The sequence below is a fragment of the Marmota flaviventris genome, chromosome 6 (assembly GCF_047511675.1).
Source record: "Marmota flaviventris isolate mMarFla1 chromosome 6, mMarFla1.hap1, whole genome shotgun sequence".
Lineage (NCBI taxonomy): Eukaryota > Metazoa > Chordata > Mammalia > Rodentia > Sciuridae > Marmota > Marmota flaviventris.
In genome coordinates this window covers 148,981,359-149,008,597 of record NC_092503.1, presented here as the reverse complement: position 1 = coordinate 149,008,597, position 27,239 = coordinate 148,981,359, and the positions used below count along the sequence as shown (strand labels likewise).

Here is a 27,239-nt window from a genome sequence, read left to right as displayed (position 1 = left end):
TCTTGGTTGGTAGTCTTTTGATGGCTTCTTCTATTTCTTCACTTGATATTGGTCTGTTTAGGTTGTTTATATCATCCTGACTCAATCTGGGTAGCTCATGTGCCTTAAGTAATTTATCAATGCCTTCACTATCCTTTATTTTATTAGAGTATAGGGTTTCAAAATAATTTCTAATTATCTTCTATATTTCTGAAGTGTCTGTTGTGAGGTTGCCTTTTGCATCCTGTAAGCTAATAATTTGGGTTCTCTCTCTTCTTCTCTTTGTTAGCGTGGCTAGTGGTCTATCAATCTTATTTATTTTTTCAAAGAACCAACTTTTAGTTTTGTCAATTTTTTCAATTGTTTCTTTTGTTTCAATTTCATTGATTTCAGCTCTGATTTTAATTATTTCTTGCCTTCTACTGTATTTGCCGCTGATTTGTTCTTCTTTTTCTAAGGCTTCGAGGTGTAGTGTGAGGTCATTTATTTGTTGGCTTTTCCTTCTTTTAAGGAATGAACTCCATGAAATGAATTTTCCTCTTAGTACTGCTTTTATAGTGTCCCAGAGATTTTGATATGTTGTGTCTGAGTTTTTCATTTACCTCTAAGAATTTTTTAATTTCCTTTTTGATGTCTTCTGTAACCCTTTGTTCATTCAGTAGCATATTGTTTATTCTCCATGTGATGTAGGATTTTTTCTTTCTTATTTTATTATTTATTTCCAATTTCATTCCATTATGATCAGATAAAATGCATGGTAGCATCTCCTTTTTAATTGCTAAGATTTGCCCTGTGACATAATATATGGTCTATTTTTGAGAAGGATCCATGTGCTGCTGAGAAGAAAGTGTATCCGCTTGATGTTGGGTGGTATATTCTGTATATGTCAATTAAGTCTAAGTTATTAATTATATTGTTGAGCTCTGTGGCTTCTTTATTCAACTTTTGTTTGGAAGATCTGTCCAGTGGTGAGAGAGGTGTGTTAAAATCTCCCATGATTATTGTGTTGTGGTCTATTTGACTCTTGAACTTGAGAAGAGTTTGTTTGATGAACGTAGCCGCACCATTGTTTGGGGCATATATATTAATGGTCATTAAGTCTTGTTAGTGTATGGTTCCCTTGAGCAGTGTGTAGTGTCTGTTTATCCCTTTTGATTAACTTTGGCTTGAAGTCTATTTTATTTGATACAAGTATGGACACCCCTGCTTGCTTCTGAGGTCCATATGAGTGGTATGAGTTTTCCCAACCTTTCACGTTCAGTCTGTGTATATAGAGACAGGGTCTTGATAAGTTGCCTAGGGTCTTGATAAATTGCTGAGGCTGGCCCAGAAGTTGAGGTCCTCCTACCTCAGCCTCCTGAGTCACTGGGATTATAGGCGTTTGCAACTGCACCAGCTGTTAACCATAAAATAGAAATAATGAAAATTTCTGGCATGATTATTGAAGAAGAAAGACTATTTTGTGGGGTTTTCGTTGTTGTTCTTAAAGCCCAACTAAGTGCAAACCTACTTAGTACACAGAATCACTGGAAATTCTGAATAATTCTAATAAATTCTCTTAATACAAATAATGGAAATAATAAATATGAGAAATTGCTTGCATCTATTTGTAAACTGTAATCTTTCTGAAATGCTTAGCCTATTTTATTCAGATAAAAAGATGAAAGATCTTTTTTAAAGAAATTTTTGGAATCAATTTATTTAGTGTAATTATTTATATGACTAATAATTGGCTATAGTATAAATATTTTGGGTACAAAAGTGAAAGAGTTGAACATTTTTATTCAGGCAAGTATCTTTTAAAATAAGTCATGTAGAATCTTTACTATATAGAAATGTTTTGTTTGCATTTTAAACTCCTTGTTTATTGTTATTCAATACTGAGGTATCAAAATGGGGTATTGATGAAGGCTAGTGTAATTACCTCAAAATAGTTTCATTAATATAGAACTTCCACTTAATACTATTGATTAGTCATTTATCTTCACTGAAAACTCACTAAAATGCCAAAGTTAAAAGTTATAATTCAAAAGAACAAGAAGATAGAAGGGGAAGTACCAGTAGACCAGAGGATATGCCAGCTTTTTGGAAGATGGGAAGTGGGTGGGCAACTGGCAGAGAAGTGCAGGCTGAACCCAAGCTGAGCCCTGCGTGCCTGTAGAGGGGCTTGGCATAATGAGTTGGCATGCACCTCAGAATTCTTGAAAGGCTCAGGAGTGGACAGCACCAAGAGCCTGGAAAGATGGGGTGTGCTGAAAGCATGGCAAGTGGCTGACAGTGCATGTGAGGAGGAATTTGGTCCCTGGGCCTCTTGTCAGCCAGATGATTATCCCCACCTGAACTCCTCAGGCAATGTGGGAGTGCACCTGAGAGGCTCCTGGAGATTCTAGGCACACTCAAGGCAGGAGGAGTGCAACAGAGTAGAACCAGGGAGTGAAGGAGAGTACGTGTGTTAATCAGACCCTTTAGGCCTCTTTCCCTACTGACTTCTAGAACTCTGGCAGCCAAATAAACACTCCCCATGTAGAAGATTGGAGGGTTCATCTGGGAAACCAGCCAACTCAGGAGAAGTGACTTGCAAGTAGGGACATTTAGGGATGATAAGTTCCACACTTTTGAGCATGACTGTTCATTGACTTGGTCTCTCTCTTAAATACAAATGGACAACTAAGAAATAATATTCAATTGAGGTAGCTTCCAAAATGAAAGGAGCCAATATAATGGGCAAATAAACTAATAGTATATAAAACAAAACAAAAAAGAATGAGAGACTAAGAGAATTTTTTTTTTGCAGTACCAGGGATCATGCACATGCCCTGGAGCATGCTAGGCCAGTACTCTACCACTGAACTAAGTTCAAAATGAGTGGAGAAAGAGCCACTGTCAGTACATATTTTTGAAAATTTATTTGCATTTCAAGTAAAGATGGCTGGAAATGTCGCTCAGTGATAGAGCACTTGAATAGCATTCCTGAAGTTTAGTCCTCAGCACTGGGGGGGGGGGGGGGGCGGGGGGGAGTTTATACTGAATATCAGGAATCAAAAGGAGCATCAACTTTCAACAGCAGTAATGAAAGTAGGAAATGTTTTTTACTTAGAATATTTACTTAGCCAAAAAAAAAAAAATTTTTTTTTTTTGGACTGGGGATTGAACCCCAGGGTCACTTAACCACTGAACCACATCCCCAGTTCTTTTTTCATTTTATTTTGAGATAGAGGTCTCACTGAGTTGCTTAGGGCCTTGCTAAGTTGCTGAGGCTGGCTTTGAACTCTGGATCCTCCTGCCTCAGCCTTGCAAGCCACTGGGATTATAGGTGTGCACCATCACATCCAACTTTACTTAGCAAAATCTTCATCAAGCATGAGGAAATAAGATCATTTCAGGTGTAGAAGGGCTTCAGTTTAGCTCATGTGAACATGTTTTTAGGAAGCTACTGGAGAGTAAGGTCACAAACAACAGAGTAAACCAGGAAGGAGGGAAATCAGACACAGAGGAGAGAGGAGCCCAAAGAGAAACAGAGGGGACTTCCCAGATGCCCATGACAAGAAGCCTCAGCAGGCTGGGAGGGCCATGCAGAGCGGAGCCCCGTGGCGCCAAAAGCAGAGTTCCCAAGGGGAAGAGAATGACACTAAGTGGGTCAATGTACCCACTGTGTTGAGAGGAGTTTTATAAGCTCTGGTGAGAGTTCAATGGTTGTTTAGTAAAAGGTATGCTTTTTAAAACCAAAACAACAACCAGAAAAATATCAACTCTAAAGGAAAACAGAATTTTATAAGAAAGGGAATAAAACAGCAGGTGGCTCAGTTGTAGCAGTGTTCATGTGATAGCATAATAATGTAAGTCAGGTTTGCAGCAGCACTTTCTGGGGAGAGGGAGCATATTTGTACTGAGTGACAGGAAGCGTGTGGAAAGCTAATTCTCGTCTTCTACAGCAGAAAACCTGCAGTATTTAAAATAAGGGCGGCAGGAAATCAACTTTGGGATATTATTTAGAAATAATAAATGTAAGTATTAGATGAAAATTCTGAAAGACTTGAATGTGGCTGCTGGACAGATAGGTGGAGAAAGCTGGGGCAGCTGCCAGTCTTTTATAAATAAACCCTCAGAGCTGCTGTTTCACTTAAGGCAATGCACATGTTCTATAAACATACAAATAAAATTCAAATTTTTTTATTCCTTAAAGTGTCTTACATGAAACATTCGGCCGAGATAGCCACTGTAAGATATTCTGTGATCCAGTAAGTTCCAGAATCACTGTATTCTGTATTTGCCTCACAGAGCTTTGCAGTTCATGTGTATTAAGGTTCAGAGAATTCCTGTAGTATAGACATTTATTTGACTCACCATTTCACAACTCACTTGCTCACAGAATAAATCTGTATGTAGTACCTATTAAAATTTGGCAACTTAGTATTCTTTGTAGCACCTTTTGAGAAATTTTTAAATACTGATAGCAAAAACTAAACTTTTAATTTTCTGACTCACAAGGGAAGAATTTCTTTAAAAACAAACATCCTTTCTTTTTAACAAACTAAACTAATGATTTTAATTTAATTGAACTAACAACTAGTTCAACTAGTTTGTTTAGTTTGCTGAACAAACTAAACTAATGATTTTCCTTATCTTGCTCTAAAGAAGATTATATACAAGATTGGAAAAATGTTGTGTGCATGCATATGGCATGCTTTAAAAACTAAAAATATCTGCATACCCTATGGCTTTCCAGAAGGTCTAGGACAGACAATGGCTGGTGTAGGGAGGTGGGATGGTTTCTCATGCTCCTCTGGTGTTGAGAGTTTCTGCAGTGGGCTGCTGTGCATCCTCACATTCAGCTCCCATCAGGGTTGTGGGTTGGAGTTGAGAAGGAAGTTGATTTGCATGTAATCATCTAGCTACTTGGGGTTAGCATCAGAGCCAGGGTCTTAGACTCTCCCAGTTTGTCCTCTTGATGTTTGAGTTGGAGCAAACTGAGTCAGTTCCAGATGTTGATACCAGTGTATCTACATCTGAGAATGGGTATATGATTTTTTATATGTATGTGATGGGCATTTCCAGCATGGAATAAATTCCTATCCTTATTAAAGCAGGGTACTAAAACAGGAGTGTGACCCATTCTCAGAAACTGGGCTTATTGCGGCCATAGTTCTCATAGTGGGCAAAAGAAACAAACATCAATTTAGGAACTCATGGGGGTGATTCTCATAGCTATTATCTATCCTTGAGAAACGTTTGAATAGATGGTTTAGTACAAGTCTTTGTGCAGTGAATAAGAGGATCCTTCTCCAGCTGGTTATCTGATGAAAAGTGACACATAAGGAACTGTGTGATTGTTGGGAGAAAATACCCATAAACTCCAACTCTAGTAACTGCATGTAAGATGATGTTCCTATTAATGGTGCCCTTATGGACGAGGGCAGATGCTGCTTGATAGCTAGCAAAACATTCTCTAGTAGAGGAACTATGGCTATATGTTGAAGACGCATACTGATGCCAGTTGCTAAATTGGGAGCTAGTTCCAAAAATGCATGTACAGACAGCCCTGTGGGTCTAACTCATGGGTCCTGTGCAGATGCTTCTGTAATCAGTAGGACATATGTTTTTTGAAAAAGTAAAAAGAGTTAATATTCTGAGCCAAAACACAGAACTTAAAGCCATTTACCTGGTTTTGTCTAGCTAGCAGTTGTAAAAATGAACTTTGAGAAGCAGCTTGCATTCTTAGTCATGGAACAACACAGACAAAAAAAAAAATGTATACAAATTATAATTTCAAGTAATAAAATAGGCTTTGAACAAAATAAAATGGGCTAATGTTATAGTGGTGGTTAGGCTCATTAGGCAGGGCAAGCAAGGAGGCTCTTCTGAGGAGGAGACAAAAACTGAGACCTGAACAGGAGGCAATTTCCTGAGGACCTAGGGTCATGCAGTTCCAAGTGGAAGGAGCAGTAGGTGCAAAGGCTGAGTCATGAACAATAGGCATGTTTTAGAGGATGAATTAGAACTGAAGAGAAATTAGATTCTGTGCCTTCTCAATTTTGAATCTATTATTACTGTAGTCCATGGAATCCTTATTGAAATTCTGTCACAATAATTAAACTTAAAATCATACACATGTGTAACTTAATTAAAACATTTTTTATTTGCAAAACTCTAGAATATTTACCTTTTCCCCTTCAGAAGAATACAGCCTACCATCAAAATTAGTCCCAAAATAGCTACCTCTTGAACAAAACAGAATGATTTTAGCAGTTCTAGTTAATTATAAATGCCTCATAACACAGTCTTATGTTAGACTTGAAGTCTGTCCAGGGGCACAGTAACTCCAGAAACATTTTTTACTGATGTATTTGGACTTTGAAATTGGATTGTCTCTTAGAACTCTCTCCTGAGTGGCAGTCCCTGCTTCTTGATGAGACTGAGCTCTCGTGCATATGAGAGTGAGCATTCCTCTTACTTTCTGTTTATAGCCAATGGTAAGTGACTATGCCCTTTTTGTTTGTGCTTATTTCTTGGTAACATGTAGACTAAATTTAGAAAATCTTTATAACAAAGGATGAGAGAGATCTGAGACAGTGTGCCCTACCTGTAGTGTCGGGCCAGTGCATGTTCTAGAGGGTGAACTGAACTCCTGAGCTTCCAGAAATGGCTGTCCAGACTGACCTGGATGTGAGGTGTGACCAAAGGTATGGGTGTCACTTCCACCCAGAAGCAGGGAGGGTAGAGAGGTTTGGCAGGAGCATGGCACACAGGCCTGCCTTTGCTGAGAATGGAATGGAACAAATGAGTGGTATTCTCCGGGATGGGGATGGCTCTGGAACCAAAAGAGAAGGTCCAGACCCTCACCAAAGGACATAGACAGAAAGACAGTAACCAGTTGCTGAGGTTCTGCAGTGCAGTCCTTTTGGCTGCTGAATGGAAAGTGGAGCAGGAGAAGCTTCTAACACTCTTAGAAAAAAGGGAGTGGACCTTGAATCTGCCCAGTGTGGAATGACAGAGACCAGATTTACTCTCCTACCTGATACAGTAAAAACCAAGCAATGTAAATGAGATAACACTTTTTTTTTTTTTTTTTTTAAGACATTGTGCAGAGAAGAGATGTGTTGATACTCCACTGACAGGGAGCAAGTGAGGTGAGCCCTGTGATTGCCCAGAGCCCTGCCTTGGGAAGCTTCCAGGATGCAGGTGGAGAGAGGGAGACCCAGGTAGAGCCTAATCGATTCTGAGATGAGGAGACCAGCCTGAGAGTCTGAGGGAACCCAGGCAGCTAGAGTTTAGCAATGAGGAGGGAACTAATCAAGGAAAATCTCAGAAATCTGAAGAGGGGTCCCCTTGAATACCCAGCATTGTACTGATAATGCATGTGAGATAACTCCCCAAGGCAGGAAGGGGACTCCAAAAGGACTAGTTAACAGTGCCTGTTCTCATCAGCCAGACTGGGAAAACTTTAAAATTGCTGGGTCATTGGAAAGAAGACTGCAAAAGTCCTGCCTCAGTAGTAGCTGAAATTGGCTCAACTGAGTACTGCTCCAGACCCCTGTAACAAATCATGAAGCAAACATTAAAAGGATCAAACTGTTTTCATCTAAATTAACTATCCCAAGTAAAGCTCAAGAATATTTATAGGAATACAAAGAAATATCTAGCACCCAATAAGATAAATCACAGTGTCTGGCATGTAATCTAAGATTACTAAGCAAACATTGAGGAGGACAGCCAATCAATCAGACCACTCAGAATTGACACAGATACTAGAATTAACAGCAAGGGCAGTAAATACAGCTATCATAACTGTATTTCATAAGTTCAAAAAATTAAGTGGAGACAAGGAAAATATCTTAAAAGGCCCAGACTTACAATTTTCTTCTCCATTTTCTCTTTTTACTTTCCTCTCCCTACTCATGCTAGACTTCAGATGGTTCACAGGTGGAGGTGGTTAAATGAAAATAAATTGAAATTTTTATTTTATGATATTTATTATAATATAGTCACACTTGCTTGGACAGGGATCTCTTGAAAACAGACTGAGAGCTATGATTTTGTTCATAAGTGTGTAACCACATCTTACATTTTCTTTCAAAATTAAACCTAAGCTATGAGTTGGCAAGGAATTGAACTGAACAAAATTTTTGCTCTAACGTGTCTGTTAGAAAATAAATCTTGGCAGTTTCAGACTTTATAGTCACGAGAACAGATGTAGCTAGAATATTTAACAGTTTATTAAATCCTTGGGTTGACAGTAAATATAGTTTAGGATTGATATTTGAGTTCTTCAAGCTTTATTTTGAGCAATGTGTATCTGTTTGCCATCAATATTAAAAAGACATCCCTGACCTAATACTTTAAAAATTATGTGTTTTCTCTAATTGGTTGATACTACTCCTTCCCTGAACTACTTTTCCCCCTTGTGTAGATACCATTCTGTAAATTAGGACTGATAAAGGTTTTTGATGTTAACAGATGTGAAAAGCTAAAGTATATCTCTCAGGTTAAGAGTAGTCAAGACTAAAGATTTAGCAATTGCAAGAAAGGTTTATTGAAATTCAGCAAAATGTAATTATTATCCTACTTTTTTTTTTCAAATAAATAGTCCTTTTCCAAAGATGGTTTGGCTATATATGATTGTGCATTATAATGTACATAGTCTGTAATAACTTTCAATGTCTTAGAATCAGCTTATTAAATTTGGAATGATATTTTGCATGAGCCAGTACCATTTTGGAGTTTATATTTTTTTTCAGAAGTATTAAATCAATCATCACTTAAATGTGGCTAAACTGCAGTATTGTCCTGAGCCTCGCTCACTATTCTGGTGTTCTTGAGATATCTCAAGGTGGTGTGCTTAGTATCCCCGCTGCTGCTCCAGCATTGGTGGCAGGGAATACTTGTGGGGTGCACCTCTCTCTGCCACAGCCCTTCCCTTGCCCTCTTTGGGCTATGCTCTAGTGTGGTTTTAGTGACCCAGTTTTTCTGTGGCTAATAAACAGATCTCTTTCTAATCTTTAGTTCTGGCTTAGAAAACAGGCATTGTAATTATTTCAAAGGGCATGAACTCATTTGCTGCTGGAGAGGCTTGATACTGGATTTCAAAAAGAGGTGTCCCTCCCCCCAACACGAGCAACATTTTCCCTTTCTTTAGAAGTTTTGTATGATGTTTATGACCCATTCTTATATCACAAAGAAGTGCATTATTGTTATAAAATACTGCATTCATTGAGAAAGAGAAAAAGGAAGTGATCTGCAATTCTCAAGGATCCATAGGTAGATTTGAGAATTTGTCAGTTTACCTGTGGCCCACCCTCCCCCTTCTCCAGTTTTGAGGACCAAACCCAGGGCCTCCCACATGGTAGGTAAGTGCTCTATTTTTGAACTACATCCATGGCCCTTTTTTCATTTTATTTTCAGATGGGATCTTGTTAAGTTCCCAGACTGGCCTCATACTTGGAATTTGCAGTCTCCCAAGTCACTGGGATTACTTACCTGTGCTTTGATAAGGGTTAAAAGAAGTTGAAAAGTATCTTTTATGATTATAAACATGGGACTAATTTGGGGAAGGTATAAACACTAATTTAGCTCATAATTTCACTTTTGATAAAAAAAGTAAATAAAATTGAATGAACAAGGTGCATGACATACCACAATTAAATATTGTTTAATACAAAAAAAATTATATATAAACTTTGTATAATATTAAGATATTGATAGAGAACAAATCATGATGCACTTTAAATATTTTTATATTTTTCTTCATAGCTTTTTAGGTAGATAAATCTGTTACAAATTGATCTTTAATTATCTGATCTCTTAAAACTGACAACATTATTTTTCTAAATTTCTATCTCTATCTTGCATTTGTTTTAGTTTGCTTTATAGATGCTCCTGTATTTGATATTCTCTTGGACTATGGTCTTGGTTATTGCCTCCTTCCATCCTACATGCCCACCCTAGGTAAGCTCTCCTGCACCCTTGATTATCTTCTATCCAGATGGCAGTCGATATCAAATCACTGTCTTCAGGTTGAGTATCTTTTTACCATCAGAACCAACTGCCATCCAGAGGCCTCTACTTGGGTTTCCTGACAGCCCAAGAGCACCAAGCCCTAGATTATCTTCCACAGAAGTATACTTTACCAAATTGCTATCCTATCTCAATGAGACCCTGCCTCTTACCAATGTACTCAGCTCATAAGCCTAACAATCATAACCCCTTTCTTGCTCTCCTGTCATCTCTCTTTAGTTCTCTGTCCATGATTCTGTTCTTGCTCTCTGTCTTTGCTGCTCCTTTCTGAGTGCAGGTCCACATGTTTACAGCCTCAGTTATAGTGATAGTCTCCCAATTAGTCTCCCTGTCTACAGTCCTGTCCCCCAGTTTATTTATATACTTTTAAGATATTCATTTTTTTCTAAAATGTAGATATGATTAAGATTTCTCATCATCTTCAAGAAAAATTAAGTTATGATGATTTACTGAGTACTTAATATGTACCAGACACAGTGCTTAAAAATCTTAATCTAAATTGATTCATAGAATCATCAGAATGACCATTTGAGGAGGTGTACACTCTTCTCTACTAATAAGAAAACAAGACTAGAAGAGATTGAATAAGTTACCAGGAGTTGCAGAGCCAGGAAGCAGCAGTGTTAGAGCAAACCAGACTTCAGAGACCTGCTTGTACCTTTGTCATCCCCACACAAAACCCTCTGTGCACTGGGTTTGGGTTCCCTGGAGTGTGAATAGGATTTTGCTTCTGTCACCTGCATTGATTGTGAGGTTCGTTGTCAGGATGGAGTGGCAGTGGTTGTCAGTAGTGGTGACAGTCGACCAGGATTATGTTTGTAGTGGGGTAAATGGTGAGTGTTAGAAATCCTCCTTGTACCCTCAACCACAAACACATCAAGCCTGAAGGATGCTCAGTTTTAGGTGGCAGGGCAAGACCAGAGTGCTGAGAAGTCATAGACCATTGATTAGACAATAATGAGTGGTGGGAATTCTTTTTTTTTTTTTAGAAAACTGGTTAGCCAATTAAAATTTTTAATTTGAAAACATCAGCAATATACAGGTAATATAAATTATTTTAATAGTTTCAATAATAAAAAAAATTTCTAGTCAGTTTGTTGCCATGGCTGGTCACTGAACATTTTCAGTACATCAGTAAGAATAAAGGTGTGTTGGAAATTTGGTTCTGAAAATCACAAGACATCTTCAGGGGCATACTCTATAATTACACAAGATCTTCTTTGAAAAAACATGTGCTCTTAGTCATTCTTCATCCACAGTGCTTCATCATAATTTGCTGAGTGTTGGTCTGATTCTATCCACAGTCTAGTAACAGATGTACTGTGGTATTTATTCTGAAACATAGTTTTTTACTCTGTCATCTACATTTTTACCAAAAATAATCAAAGTAATACTAATTTGTTTGTAAAATAAGTTTAGTTTTATCAAATATGACATGATTATTTATATAAGTTCAGAAAGAATAGGGATTAACCACATAGTCTCATTTTTAAGTTTGCATTGCTAGAATTTTCTTTTCTATTGTTTTCTTTTCTGCAGTGCTTAGGATAGAACTCAGAGCTTTGCATGTGCTATGCAAGCATAATATCACTGAATTCACCCCAGGAACTTTTTTTGGCGGGGGGTGGGGTGGGGTGGGGGTGTGGCGGGTAACCGGTGGTTAAACCCAGGGGCACTTAACCACTAAGCCACATTCCCAGCCACCCCTCACCATTTTTTGTTTGTTTGTTTTGTTTTTTGAGATAAGCGCTCACTAAGTTGCTTAAGGCTTCACTAAGTGGCTGAGGCTGGCTTTGAACTTGTGATCCTCCTGCTTCAGCTTCCTGAGTTGGTGGGATTAAGGTGTGTGCCACCAAGACAGGCCTTAGTGGAACTTTTGATAAGGAATCTCAGATTGGACTCTTAAGACTAGGAAACCAAACCAATATTTCCAATTGTATACTGTTAAAAACGGGGGAGGGAACCAGATTCTTATTGGATTTGTGCAAGTAACTATTATTGCCATAAAAATATACATATTCATGAGTAGTTTCCATTATGGAGAAACCAGCTAAATGTGGTGGCACATGCCTGGAATACCAGTGGTCTATTTAGGAGGCTGAGGCTGAAGGATTGCAAGTTCAAGGCCAGCCTTAGCAATTTAGCCAAATTTTAAACAACTTAGCAAGACCCTGTCTCAAAATAAAAAATAAAAAGGACTGGGGATGTAGTTCAGTGGTAAATTGCTCCTGGGTTTAATCCTCAGTACAAAAAAAAAAGGAAGAACCAAATAGGGAATAACAGCAAATGTTTGAATTTTTTGTTCACAGAAGTATACTTTACCAAATTGCCATAAGCTATAGCTGCTTAGAAGAAAAAAATGTTTCTCTAAATCTTGAAACAAAATATTAGAGAAAATAAAAGTTATTTAAAAAGTGATCTGCAACATTTGGTTTCTTGTATGAATTCTTATTGTTTTTGATCTTGTTTAGAAGTTTCATGAAGTCATCATTATCTTCTTAGAATCATAAAGATTTTCACATGGTCTATTGATATGACCTTAGAGTTATTAGAAACTTCTATTTAAGAGTACTTATCAGACTTATTTCCATGAATCTTCTTGAAGAGGCAACAATCTTTGAACTATTTCTATTAGTTAATGTTTTTAGAAGAGAATTGAAACAATGGGTAAGGGTGCTAAAGACACAGAATGGCCATGGCTAAAAATCTGGTGAGTTCATTATAATCGTCAATTAATAAGCAAATTTGGTTATTTCTATATCACTAACCGTTTTAACATGAAAACTAAGATTAAAGCTGATAGCATATTAGATTTCTAAGAATCTCATACAATTTTTGGAACACTCATATCAATAACCACACCCATAAATATAACTTAAAGAAGATCTGGCATCATGTAATTGAACATAATTAGTTTAATATCTCTCTTTTACAAGGTGAGAGAGACATCTTTCAAGCTTTTCATGGAACCATCTGAAAAATCCCAAAGTGAACTTGAGGTCAAAAAGATTTAATTTAGGATTCGAGAATTCTTGGGATGTACGTAGCTCAGTGTAGAGCATATGCTTAACATGCATGAGGTCCTGGGTTCAGTGCCCAGAGAAAAAGAAAATTTTTAAAAGTTAATTTGATTTGGAAAAGTTTGTCAAAACTGTCAAAATAATTTTACGCATTTGATCAAAGTAGGATTACAGGTGACTGTGAAAAAACAGTCTTTCATTTAAACACAGTGATAATTAAAGGCCCTTGGAAGGCAAATAGAAGGTTGCCCAATTGTCGATAAATCACTGGGTCAGTCTTAAAGCAGGGCATGGTACTTTCACCGGTGGATCAAGGGGCAGCAAACAAGTTACCTCTGCACACCTCGACCTCTTGCTGAAGATTGGATATCTCTTATAGCCCAAAACCATAAGCTACCAGTAAGTCAAACCATAGCAATGTAGGAAGTGGGTCAGAATGACCCAGTTCAGAGTTCAGTACACTGCCCCGGAACATCTTACAAATGCATTTCTTAATAATATGTTGTACAAGAATAACAGAAACATTTTTTAACTGACATGTGTTGCCAAACAGGATGTGCTTATCAGAAGGTAGCAGAGGCGAGTTTTCTCATGGGTGAAGCATTTCTTATATGAAATGGAGTCTGGGGGTAAAATGGAGTTTGTCTGGTCAAGACACATATAGTTTGACTCAGAACAAAGCAGTTTTGAACTGTCAGACCACCAACCTTTTGTGGTGTGAAAGTCAGCTAGAGTGTTGCCCTGATATTTGGCTCAGTTGTCTTTGTGTGAGCCTCTGTTTTTATAACCGCCAGAAAGTCACTCATCAACTAGTGGGCCTTTTTTATTGGTGCACCTGCAGAGCTGAGGAGACCTTTGCTTCCAAAGCATTGAAAAGACACATATGTAAATCAGTGGATGTGTAACCGATGTGATTCTGCAATCTGTATACGGGGTAAAAATGGGAGTTCATAACCCACTTGAATCAAAATGTGAAATATGATATATCAAGAACTATGTAATGTTTTGAACAACCAACAATAAAAATTATTTAAAAAAAAAAAAGAAAGAAAAGACACAGTGACTATGTGAATGTTGACAGACTGTTTAAGTAAAATGTGGGTCTGGGTAAAGAGTGTAAAGTTCTGCCTTCTGAGTATGATTGAGATAGGGCATTTTTCCATTTTTAATGAAATTGTATTATGTGATGACTGTATCCAGCACAAAAATTTTCTGCCTCTTGAGATCACTAATATAAGATTCATCCACACAAGGGATCAAACCAGGATTTTGTAAAGGAATGTCTTGCAAATCCAGATGAAGGGGGACTGCAATTCCAAGGTAACCATGTTAGAGTTATGTGCTTCAAATTGATCAGGTGTGGCTACGGAGTATCAAGGTTGAGAATGCTAAATGTAGCACTTCAGTAGAGATGGGGAGGCAGAGGGAAGGGGGTTCATAAAAGGTTACTCTGCTTATAGAAAAATGTTCAGTAAATTCAGAATTGAGAAGACTTTTTGTACTGCATTCAGGATGTGGAGATAAACATTGACATCTAAGGTCAGAATACACAGGAGCTTTGACAAATTTTGTATCACCAATTGAAATGTTTTGAATGTGGGGATGTTTTGGATTGCAGATCCTCAGCAGTAAAGCCTGTGGAAATATCCCCCAATCCAAAAAACTCTGAAATCTGAAGTACTTCTGGTCCCAAGCATTTCAGATAAGGAATACTGCACTTGTAATTTGTCTTAGATGGCCTCCTATCACTTTCTGCTAGCTGTTGTAATAAATAAAGGGAGTCTGCGGGAATGCTTCCTCAGTGGGTGAACAAAATAAGAGGTCATCCCTATAGAGCAGGAGAGGCACACTTTTAGGGGACTGAAGGGTGTTCTTGTCTTGATGGAGCACTTGAGAGAACAAGAGGGGCATCCGTGAACTCGTGTGGCATGACGGTCCACATATACTGTTTATTATGCCAGTGACAGCAAGCTGGGCCAGCTGGAGTGCTAAAGAAGGCTACACAGAGGTCTACCACTGTAAACTTTTCAGAATCTAGGGGAACCTGCGCCCAAAGAGTATCAGGGTTTGGAGACACTGGAAATGGGAAATGACTGTCCTCTTAATGGCTCTGAGATCCTGAACAGATCACTATCCCCATCTACACAGGTAAAGCAGGGGTGTCACAAGAGCTAGCTGGTATTTGGAATAATTAATCTCTGAGCAAGTAAGTCTTCTGTTATTGGCACAAAACCCTTATATGGCCTCAGGCTTTAATGGGCACTGAGGTAATTTGGAAAGTCTTAGTGGGGTCTGTTTGAATTTTAGTGAGCTCTGCACTTGTTCTTGCTCCAGTATCAGTACTGGATGTGGCCTATGAGCCTTTGGGCACTTCGGTTACATCAGGAGCATTTTGTGGACCATCCTCCTCCTCTGTGTTCAGAACAAAACACGAAATACATAGATCTGGCTTAGAGGGGTCAGGAAATTCCAGAGTCAAATCTCCATTAGCGTTGGACTTTTTACCTTAGGTATAATAAAGTCCCTGTCCCATAAGTTGACCCAAGTTGTATCACATAGCAAATAGAAATGTTTTTTCAGAGGGGGAAAAAGTCATGAGTCACATGTACAGGTTAAACTTCTGTTTTAGGATTCAAATGCTAGAGAGGTTCCTGATGTTGGCTCAGAGATCATTCTAGGTTGCTAGTTACCGTGGAGCTGCTGTGATTGCAGGCTGTTAATTTGGAAGCCTTTTGTTTCTTATCTAGTTTTTGAAGGTCCCTGGAAATGTTCTGCTGTGATTACTAGTTCAGCCAGTTCTGCAGCTTCCCATCTTTTGTCTTTTTATGACTGTTGGCCTGGGGAATGTCATCAGTTTGTTGGAAGCCAGAGTGCCTTAAGAAAAGGGCTTCCCAGTGAAATTTAAAACCAGTGAGACTCATCTTTCTTTTTCCTGCAGGTCTAGAACTGTTCAGTGTTAATGGGAAACACTTCAGGAATGGCTTTTCAAAAGGTCCTTTGTGCCCTGCGATGGCATATTAGCTTTGATCCCAACTACTCAGGAGACTAAGGCAGGAGGATCTCAAGGTTGAGGCCAGCCTGGGCAATTTAGTAAGACCCTGTCTCAAAAATAAAAAGGGCTGTGGTGTAGCTCAGTGGTAGAGCATCCCTGAGTTCAATGCCCAGTAGCTGGGGAAAAGGGAAGGAATCCATTCTTTCAACAGTCCTGGAGGCTTGGGATCTAGGTGTAGATCTTAGGTGAACAGTCATGTTCATATGGAATGTTCCACATAAAGACCATTATAATTCTAAACTAACTCTTTAGTCAGATTTTGCGATTTGTGTCAATATTTACAGTTTCCAGGGCCATGATTCTCATACCTGAAAAGAGCAGGTGGACTAGAAGGAGGAGATAAGATTCTGGGACATTGAAGATTCCATTTTTACATGTATCTTGGGTCTTCCACAGCTGAGATAAAAGCCTAAGAGGGAAACCTCACAGGGTTGGGTCATGTGATGCTTTCCCAGTGTCCTGTGCTGCACAGACTTGCTTCAGTGTGACGGTGACCTTACTCAGCCAGCCCATGCAGTGACCAGCCCGTGCTCTCATGGGAGGTTTATTTTTGGTGGTGACCACTCTCATAGCTTCTAAGTGCCTGACCTATGCCTGTCAGTCAAGCAGTGTTTCTGTTGCTGAGATCCCTTGCCCCACTTGGCCAATGATTTCTCTTACCTCAGAGCAAAGAAGAGAAGAAACCAAGAGGAGAAAACCTTAAATCCCAGCGAATTCCAAAGGCCTGAATTTACATCCTCTGCAGCAATAACCAGTTATTGTGTCTGCTGTCCGGTTACCTTTAGAACTACAGCTCCAGTCACTGGCTTCTTAGCCACCACAAACCCAAAATTTCAGGTGCTCTCTCACAGCACAAACCTTTGGTGCCCCCAAATTCAGAGAGGAAAAGAGAGCAGAGTTTCAGACCTGGAAGGAACTTTCAACATCTAGATAAAAAAGACGGAGGACCCTGAGAGGATGTCAGTGGCACCTTCCCTGTGCTTCTTGAGGGGTCTCAGGGTCACAGAAATCTCCTTCAGGTCCTTTCATATGGATACTAGAACTGTCAAAAGACAAAGTGGCCACATTAGTTGTAGATCTAATTGACATTCACTCATCAGGATTGAATTGGGGCAGCTCCCTTCTGCAGAACAGAATGAGAGTTCCTACTAGGCAGTAGCAGAAGAGGGAAAAAAGCTGATTGGTTAATATATCAGTTCATTTTCTATTAGTATAACAAAATACCGGAGAGGGTAATTTATAAAGAAGTTTATGTAGTTCACAATTCTGGAGGTGAGAAGTCTTCAGCTGCTTGGCTACATCTGATCCCTGAAGGTGTCTTGCTGCTCCGTGTGTGGGAGAAAAGTGTGTGGGCAAGGAAATGTGTGTTAAGAAAAGACAGAAACAGCCTTGTTTCATACAGTGTCCCCTTGCAGTCACTCATCTGGTCCTGTGGGAACTTACTCCTACAAGGTGGCATTAATCTAATCATGAGAACTCCATCCACAGGACCCCAAACACCTCCCACTAGCCCAACTTCCTAGCAGTGTTGCATTGAGGAATAAAGCTCAACATGAGTTTTGGTGGGGAAAAACAATATTCAAACCATAGTAATTAATATCAAGTTACTTTTTTTGTAAGGGTTACCGTAGATGGGGCTTCCTTATTATGTTATGGTTTGGATATGTCGTGTCCCCCAAAAGATCATTTGTGAAACAATGCAAGAATGTTGAGAGGTGAAATGATGAGAGCTGTAAGCTGATTAGAGCTGTGACCAAATCAGTGGATTAATCCACTTGAATGAATCAACTGGGTGGTAACTTAGGCAGATAGGGTGTGGCTTGAGGAAGTAGGTCACTGGTCAGGTGCCTTTGGGGTTTATATTTTGTCCCTGGTGAGCAGAGTTGTTTCTCCTTCCTGGCTGTCATGAACAGAGCAGCTTTCCTCCACCATGCTCGTCTGCCATGGTGTTCTACCTTACCTCAGGTCCAAAGCTGATCAAGTCCGGGGACCATGAACTGAACTTCTGAAACCATGAACCAAAATAAACTTTCCTCCCCTAATTTGTTTTTATTTGGTATTTGATCCCAGCAATAAAAAACTGAAATACTGACTGGTACCAAGCTTCCACCACATGAACCCTTGGGGGACACGCTTAAACTATATCCATCTATAGCAATGGAATTTCCTATTTCCAGGAAAAACTGGTCTGGTTTAGGAACTTTATTCGTAAAGCTTCTGTTTAATTATGTAGCACTTAGCATGAGTAACTCCATTTTGGTTCGATCTGGTCTTTTGGGGCCTAGTGCAGGAGTTCAGTCCAAAATAGTGCCCTCCCATAAGTTTTGTTTAACAAGAGTGGGGAAAAAGGAATCTGTAGGAGCAGAATCCTTGAGTAGGCTAAAGGAGATGGGAATCTATGCAGCATTGCTGGACTTAGGCTTCCAGCCTTCCAGGTGATTTCAGCAGATGTCGCAAACTGATGTGTGCACTCCCCTCTGAAATCTCTTCTTGATGATCCAGACTAGAACCCTCACGTCCACCTCCTTCCTCTACTTACCTCTGTTTCATCCAGTGCCACGGCTCTTGTGTCTCCTCTGCATTCTCAAGCCCTCCCAGTTCTTTGCCATTGCTGCTTATGCTGCTCTTGTCAGTCATGAATCAGCTTTTCTGTAAATCCAGATAGTTTTCTGAGTGCTCCCTGCTTTTATTCTCTCCCTTGCCAGTACATCTATGCATCACTGCTAAAATGTTCTTGCTTTATAAAGCATGTCTTTGCCCATGTTATTCTACTAAAAATAAAAACCAAACCTCATAGACTGGCAATGAGAACCTCCACCCCACTCTATTTTTTTTCTTTCTTTCTTTTCTTTTCTTTTTTTTTTTTTTGTACTAGGGATTAAACCCAAGAGTACTTTACCACTGAGCTATATTCTCAGCCCTTTTTAAATTTATTTATTTATTTATTATTTTGGGTCAGATGTCCCTAAGTTGCTTATGGCCTTGCTTAGTATCTGAAGTTGTCCTCGAACCCACCCAAGCTCAGCTCCTGAGCCACTGGGATTACAGGTGTGCACATCACATCTGGCTAACCCTCTGCCTTTTTATTGGAACTGTCTTTACTTCATTCAGTCTGCTGATCTGAAGTTTCGCTCAGACAAATCCTTGCTCAAATACTGCTACTACTATTCTGAAGCATTTCCTAAATGTAGCCTGCACCTTTTGATGTCCCATGCCTTCAAATTCACTGCTGGCTATGCCTTTCCCTCCCTTCCCTTATAGCTTCCATATTTCAAAGTGCTTGTTACTGTTAAAAAAAAAAAAAAAAAAAACAAATGGTGGGGTGCACCGAAATGCCAACGCTTTTAGTGCTGCTGCCTCCTTTTAATAGTTCATTTAAATTCTCATCATAGGGATTTTTGTTTATACCTGTTATCTGTACCACCGTTACCTCAACCAGACTTTTTTTTTAAGGAATTGAGTACAGTAATGATTCACTCTCTCAAAGGAAGTTTCTTGGAGATTCCGCCACCAGTTGTGGAGTTGTGGGGCACAGTGCCATGTATAAAAGGATGCATAAAAGAGATCTGGGCCAGGCTTGGCTTCTTCCCATTGCAGCTTCCTGTTGACCAGAGGTGGCAGCAGCAGGTTGAGGGGAAGCAGGCTAGCTCCCCAGGAGAGGCAGTGCCTCTATGGAATAATTACTAATTCATGTGGTGGATTGGGTGTGTCCTTTTATGATTTTTGGTATTTGGGAGTGGGTGATAAGGAAAGACCAGTGTGTGTGAAATTACTATTCTGAGTTTTCCTTTTTTTAACTAGAAATGCCTTTTTAGAAATTTTCCTTAGAATCACATTCTAAAAGAAGCAAATCAGAAGATTGTAATCAAAGATTGTAAAGATTGTAATCAAAGAAAAAAGAATTAGAACATTGAATTGCATGTTCTTTCACCTCCCACCACCCCTGTTATCAGTGGCCTTGAAGTTGCTTCTATGAAGGCATCTTGAGGATTCTCTTGTGATGCATTTTGGCCTTCATCCCATGACTTGAGGCTGTGTTAGGTATTAGACACCTTTAACTTGTATCCAACTAAGCTTTTAAGAATGAAGTTGAGCCTGTCATGGTGACACACACCTGAAATCCCAGATACTCAGGAGGCTGAGGCAGGAGGATGGCAAGTTGAAGTCCAGCCTAGGCAACTTAGCAAGACCCTGTCTCAAAGTAAATTTTTTAAAAAGGGCGGGGGATGCTGGGGATGTAGCTCAGGGGTAGAACAGGCTGGGTTCAGTGCCTGGTACTGAAAAACCAAAGGAGAAGGTGTGGGGGGAAGGAAGTTAAGAATAAAGTTAATCATTGGCTGAAGGGGAAAATGCTGTTTTTTGAAAAGATAGGAGTGAAAATTATATTCTGTTGCATAGTTTATGAATTCTGGTGATGAAGTATTTTACAAAGTGGGCATTTTTAGAAAAAGAAGAGTGGGGTGACCATCTGATTTAAGAACATTCACTTCAACTGTTGCAGGAACAGTGTCTGCCTGGCCTTTAGGTGGGCAGCTTGCCAGTCCTGCCTGACAGCTGTTACTTGTAGCAAACTCTTTTGGAACATGAGAGGTATTGTAAACAAGAATGTTGAATTCTGATTTGAGAATTCAAAACATCTCTATGTTTCTTGTAAAACCTAGAGTGCAAATAAATGATAAATGTCTTGTAGTTTGGAATAACAAGTCTTTTAAAAAATATTTATTTTTTAGTTGCAGTTGTATACAATACCTTTATTTTATTTATTTGTATGTGGTGCTGAGGATCAGAAACCAGGTCCTTGAACATGCTAGGCAAACACTCTACCACTGAGCCACAACCCCAGCCCCAGAATAATAAAGAAACTTACCTATATTAGAACTGGTAATGAGGAAAATACATAATTACAAAGTTATAAGAGAAAACCTGAAAACAACTTGCTTTGGCTTGTCACAGGATGTTTATTTTATGATCCATCATCTATTTTCCTCTGCTCTGTATTTCCTCAGGAGATGTTATATTTCAGCATCCTTAATTGACATTGACAAAAACAAACCAAAAGATTCCCGGAGGTTTGGCCCTTTTGTGACAGGAAGAGCCATGGGCTTCAATCCTTTGATGTGTGCTTCTCCTTTGCTATTAATAAAGGATAATCTTAAATTAAAGACCTTAAAAGTATTTACAAGTGAAAGCAAAATTGTATTAAGTGCTTGTATAAATTGATTCTTGTATATGTAAGATGGTTCATAGCTGACATTACAATGTTCTTCATTCTTGTGTTTTAACAGTGAATTTTGGTAGAATTTTTGAGCCATTAATAGGTAATAACTGAAAATAGTTGCTTTAGGCCAATGGTATTGGTAATTTTAGTAAAGCACAATAGATGTGTGAGCATCCAGAACTGGGTATTTAAAGTACATAAATTTTTATTATACTGTTAAGAGAAATTTCCACTGGGAATACATCATTTTAAATTTGCATTTTCTTTTTTTCCTACAGGAAGGAGCTTGAAACCTTCAAAGGTAATTTTGTGTTTAATTCTTTGCTTTAAGAATAGTTGAGAATTAATTGATGTCAGATGTTCTCTCTTGATGATGATGAAAAGAACTCATTTCTTTTAAATCAAACAGTTTTCATCAAAAAGAAGTTTGCTTAATCCTGTTTTCATAGGTTTTATTTAATCACAAGTGGTCTTGATAGTGAGAGTTTCTGCTGTGACTGTTATAAACAGTATTAGGAAGACACGTTGCCAGCTTTGAGGTTGTTGAGAATCATAGTTTCAGAAGATACTGGTTTCTGTTGTGCAAAGTCTGGGTATAATGGAGAAGGGATAGTGAGGAAGACCAGACGTGTGCCCTGCAGTGGCCCCTGCAGTCGCTTAACGAGGCTTTCAGGGCTGGGTCCTGAAATGACACTGTCTCGTGACTTTGATGAGTCTCTTTCCTTCTCAGGCTCAGCTTCTCCATCTGTACAATTAGAAACTCCGATTCTGAGATTCAGAAAGCAGCCTAGCAGTACCTTTTGATTTCAAGGAACTTTTGAAGGAGGGATGCTGGACAATAATTCTTGGTCATTTTGACCCTTACTGGTCATAGAGAAACCCTAATGAAGCACAGAAAACTACAAACTCTCCAGCGGCTCTGGGCCCTTCCAGTTTCTGTTTTTCAATTATTCATTATCAATTAAATAATAGAAATCACTGTTCTCAGAGATGTTCATTTCAGGAACATGGAATTACTTTTAAAATCACTTCAGATTGATTTCATGCTTATTATATTTCACATAAACTAGCATTGACCTTTAGATTTGCCGAATGATTAAAGATTTTCCAGCATATCATTTATAGTTGAATTATCAATGTGTCTAATCTGTTGAGATGTTTTAGAAAAATGACTAAGCCCCAAGGTAAAAGGTATAAAGACTTATTCTATGATGGCTATTGTTGAACAGACTTGTTTTGACCCACAAAACCACTGCAGCTGTAGTAAATGATTAAGCTTGGGGCCAGTTTGTTGAAAGTAATATTAGACAATCATGTGATAAAATGTATTATCATGGTTATCATGGTGCTTATTCAATTCATGAGCCACCACTCATGGACATTATTTTAAGATTTGAAATCCTCATAAATTTCTCCTTTTCCTCTTTTTCTTTTGGTTGACTAGCATCTTCTTACATAATGTTAAGGGATAGAAAAATCAAGTTAATATTAAAAGACAGGCAGGGACATACATTATGTAAAATGTCAGTTTTACTTGCATTTCAGAGCTGAATCATTCTTTTTTTAGTATGAAGATATTCACAAAAGAGACCAGCAGTTTACAAAAGGTTAGGTAGTATTGCATGTTACTTAATAGAATAATTCAATTTAGGCTGAAATATCTTGTTTATATGCACATCCCTAATTATGTACAACATTTAACAGTGCATCAGAGCCACCCACATACTAATTTCAGCTCTCAAATTTGAGCAAACCCTAAATTAAGGATTACATCATATCTAGATTTTTAGTTTTAATGTCATTAAAAAATCATTTGCTTTTTTGCTGTGCACAAATGGTTTTGATATTCTCTTTTAACTATAGCTAGTACATGTGGTAACATGTGCCAAGTAAGAGCTGCACACTCCTAATCCCAGTTGCTTGGAGGCTGAGGCAGGAGGACCACTTGAACCCAGAAGTTCAAGACCAACCTGGGCAATGTGGCAAGACCCTGTCTAAAACAACAACAATAACAATTTCTTCTTGAGTGTTTTGCTAATATTTCAAAAGCATGAGTAAGCTAATAGCCAGAAATTGTACTTCCAAATTATTTGTAGAGGAAAAAAAATGTTTAAAAATTCATTTAAACATATTGTTATAATTTCTTATTTTTTGAATGTTGCCTTTGTTTTTCTTCTTGGGTTTCGGATGTTACTTCCTCCATTTGCTTTCTTTGACTTTTATTTAGAAGGCCTTTTCTAAGTTGGGAAAGTTTGGGGGTCCAAATCACAAAACTAAAAACCCTGAAAGTTAGTAATACAGATGAGTATTATTCACCAACTTTTGGACCCACTTCTGTACTTCATTGTGGTGAATTGAGTGTATTCGACCTTTCACTTCTACTTAAGGCAGATCTTTACAGTATTATTAAAATCAGTTGTTTTGTACTGCTGGTAATAGGAAAGTTTTCTCTGTTCCTCAAATATCACATTCCTTTGAACTTTGTTTAGTGACAATCACTTGAATATTAGACCATAGAAAAAGGAGAACAGGATCTTATTTTTCTTCTGCATTTTTTATTGGGACATTATAATTGTACATAATGATGGGATTTATTGTTACATATTTGTACATGCACACTCTATAACAATATAATTTGGTCAGTATCACTCCCCAGCACTTCCCTCCCTACCACTCATTGATCCCTTTCCTCTCAACTGATCTCCCTTGGATTTACATGAGATCCTGCCCCCACTTCTCTTTTTCCTAGGAGAGTAGAATCTTAAAAGTCCTAATTTTGTTTCCACTGGGGAAGGAATCCTATCATTGTAAGCATAAATTAAGAAGTTTTTCATAGCCCTAAAGACATTGGAAATTGGCCATGAGTAGACATGTCTTTCATTCAGGGATTATTAATCATTTTCCCATTGCAGTTTTTAAAATAGATTGTAATTTCATGTATAAACTTTAAAAATTTCCTTAACATTTTCAAAGTAGAAGTCTAGAAATATTATGCCACTGGAAGGTGCAGAGGTAAGGAGATCTAGGACTGGGTATTATTCTTACTCTGTACATTTGCTCTTTTTGCCTTCACATAGATACCTTGCCAAATTAACTATCATTCTCCATTTTCTCTGTATGACATACCACCTGGGACCTGCAGTGGGCTGAGTGCTTGTGCCTGGCAGGCTACTGGCCTGTACTCCCGGATACTCATCTCTACTAATTCATTTGAATGCTAACCCAGTGTGAGTGGTGTTGGCTAACAGAGTTATTCATGCTAGTTGTTATTGTAATATGCAGTTTAATTGAATATTATATAAAACAATGAAACTTCAGTGCTATGAAGAACTATAATAAAATGAAGTTGGCTGCTTTGGAAAACTTAATAGGTAAACAGTTCTTTAATTTGTTTCAAAAGGTATAGCCAAGAATTAGAAAATATTTGGGGGAAAATAATTTTAAAAATCTCAAAAGACACTGCACACAGATTGTGTGATATATCCTACATTTCTGCTCTGTTTTAACAAATACCAAAATTTCCATCCAAGTGGATGGCTTATGCAAGAATTTCCAATCTATAGACCTATGCTCAAAGAATTAGTGAATAAAACTAGGGTTATATTTTTAGTTAAAGTGTTTGTATATGTTTTTAATGGATTCCAGTATTAGCTGGTTTTTGAAAAGTTAAATGGCCGGGCTGGGCTGTAGCTCAGTGGTCAAGCACTTGCCTCGCATGTGTGAAGTACTGGGTTTGATCCTCAGCACCACATAAAAATAAATAAAGATACTGTGTGTTCATCTACAACTAAATAAATATTTAAAAAATGTTAAATGGCCAAGAGGGGACCAGTTGTATCACATAAGAAGAGTCATTGTGCTCTGATACTCAGTGTAAAATTACCTGAACATGTCAGAAATGTGGCTAACAGAGTGCACACATGAAAGAGTTAGGAGGTCACCATCACAGTGAACACGATCATGAGAGCATTGGGGAGAGGCAGCGAAGGCCAGCCTATTACTGTATAATCATGTGTAAGGTTTGGCTCTGGAAAACAAAACCTTTGGATAAACAGGACCAGCAGGGTCTAAGAAATAGACCTAATGACAAGGAAACCCAGAGAAAAGAAAGTTTAAAAAAAGAGAAGTAGAAATCACTATTAGAAGTTTCTCAAAGAAATTGAGCAGAATGGGGAGATCCCACTATATTTGACAGTGAATAGGTAATTGGTGATGGGAAAGGGCTGTTTGTAAAGGGAGCATCCAGATTATATTGCTGAAGGGAAAATTAAGAGATAAAGAGGATGTGAACTAACTGTTCTTTGGTGAATGGAAAGAAATGAAATTGTAATCTGAGATAGACCAGGCTCAAGGTCAAGGGAGAAGGTGAAATTGAAGATGTTAAAGGAATTGATCAAGATCTTAAAGAAGATGGAAAGAAATGGTATCCAATTAAGTCATATGGAGAGGATCCAGAGATGTTCGTTTCCCTGAGAGGGGCAAAGCTAGTTGATAAAATAGGTAAAAGTTGACTTGCAGGATTGAAGTAAATTTGGAGAGAATCCATGTAAGGAAAGATAGTTTGAATTTTCAGGTCTAGGCTCAAAACTAGAAATAAAAAAACAATATGCCTTAGTTAACATAGAGTTGGGAGATGAGAAGAGCATAAATGATGGCCCTCCAGGGCACAGTAGTCATGGATGCCAAAAAGAGCATCATTGACATGATGGGCCATGAACAGAAGAGGCCTGACCAGACCATCAGAACACTTTCAATGTCAAGGTAGAAGAGGAATTTCATCAAGGAATTCCTGAACTTGTGGCCCAAGAAGGAATTTCAGTTTGAGGTCTGATAGTTGGAACAATTCCCAATATACAATTGATTATAATCTAGGGATAACAGAAATAAGCACATGAAGGTGGAAGTAATCAACTAGAGAGAAGCAAGGACACTTGATCTGAATGATGTGTACTCACAAGCTGCAAAGGATAATAAGGAAATTCAAGAAAGAGGAAAGAGCAATTGCATAGATGCAGAGATGTTTCTTTTTATTTCAAGAATTCAAGTGAAAATTTAGTTTGCTGAAGGAACTACAAATAATTTTTCATGGCTGAAACATATGGTGTGTGGGGTGAAGTGGTGAGGGATGAAGTTGGACATGTAGGCAGAGGACAAATGATGCACAGCCTTTGGACCAGTGGTATCTATAGACAGGTGTGAGCATGCAAAACAACAGAAGTAGGGAAGAAAACTAGAATCTAGGGGTATTGTGGGGATTTGGGGGGTGGGGGTTATTTTTGTTTTTTGTGGTCCTGGGAATTGAACCCAGGGTCTCACACAAACTAGACAAGTCTTCTACCACTGAGCTACATCCCCAGCTCTTTTTAGTTTGAGACAGGATCTCACTAAGTTGTTCAGGCTGGCCTCGAGCTTGAGTCTTCCTTGCTTCAACCTCCTGAGTTGCTGGAAGTAGTGATGAACCACCACCTCTGGTTCAACTAACCTCTTTTATTTTAGACCTGTTTTTTCTTTAATTTATCTTCTATCTGATCCTAGAAAACTCACCCTAATATGCCAATCTGATATTGTTACCCTGAAACCCTTTGGGTTTTCCCACTTCTTTTTCACATTTGTAACCATTACTAAGTTCCTTTGATCATGTACCCCAATGATGAGCAAATTTTTTAACATGTACCCCTAGATATGCATATTCACATATCATAAATGAATTCCTATATTAATTGATTACATAGATTGTGTATATTATTAATATTATACACAAAATTGACAAAGGATGATATTTAAAAAAAAAAAAAAAAACTCTCTCCTTCCTGGTTGCCACACCCTTCTCTCCACCACACTCTGCCATGATGTTCTGCCTCACCTCAAACAAGAGCAATGGAGCTAGCCAATCATGAACCAAACCTTTGAAATCCATGATCCCTGCCCCGTGTACACCTTGTCAAATTGCCTGCCAGTT

The 27,239-nt window shown here is 38.4% G+C and overlaps 1 protein-coding gene across 2 annotated transcripts in view; it reads left to right on the top strand.

Annotated features, from left to right (window-relative positions):
- Positions 1-27,239, top strand: part of Dtnbp1 (dystrobrevin binding protein 1) — a 115,788-nt gene that overhangs the window by 40,723 nt on the left and 47,826 nt on the right. For both annotated transcript variants that reach the window (XM_027948187.3, XM_027948188.3), the window contains exon 7: positions 21,559-21,581. In XM_027948187.3, the coding sequence (XP_027803988.3) occupies positions 21,559-21,581 (23 nt within the window). The remainder of the gene's footprint in view (positions 1-21,558; positions 21,582-27,239) is intronic.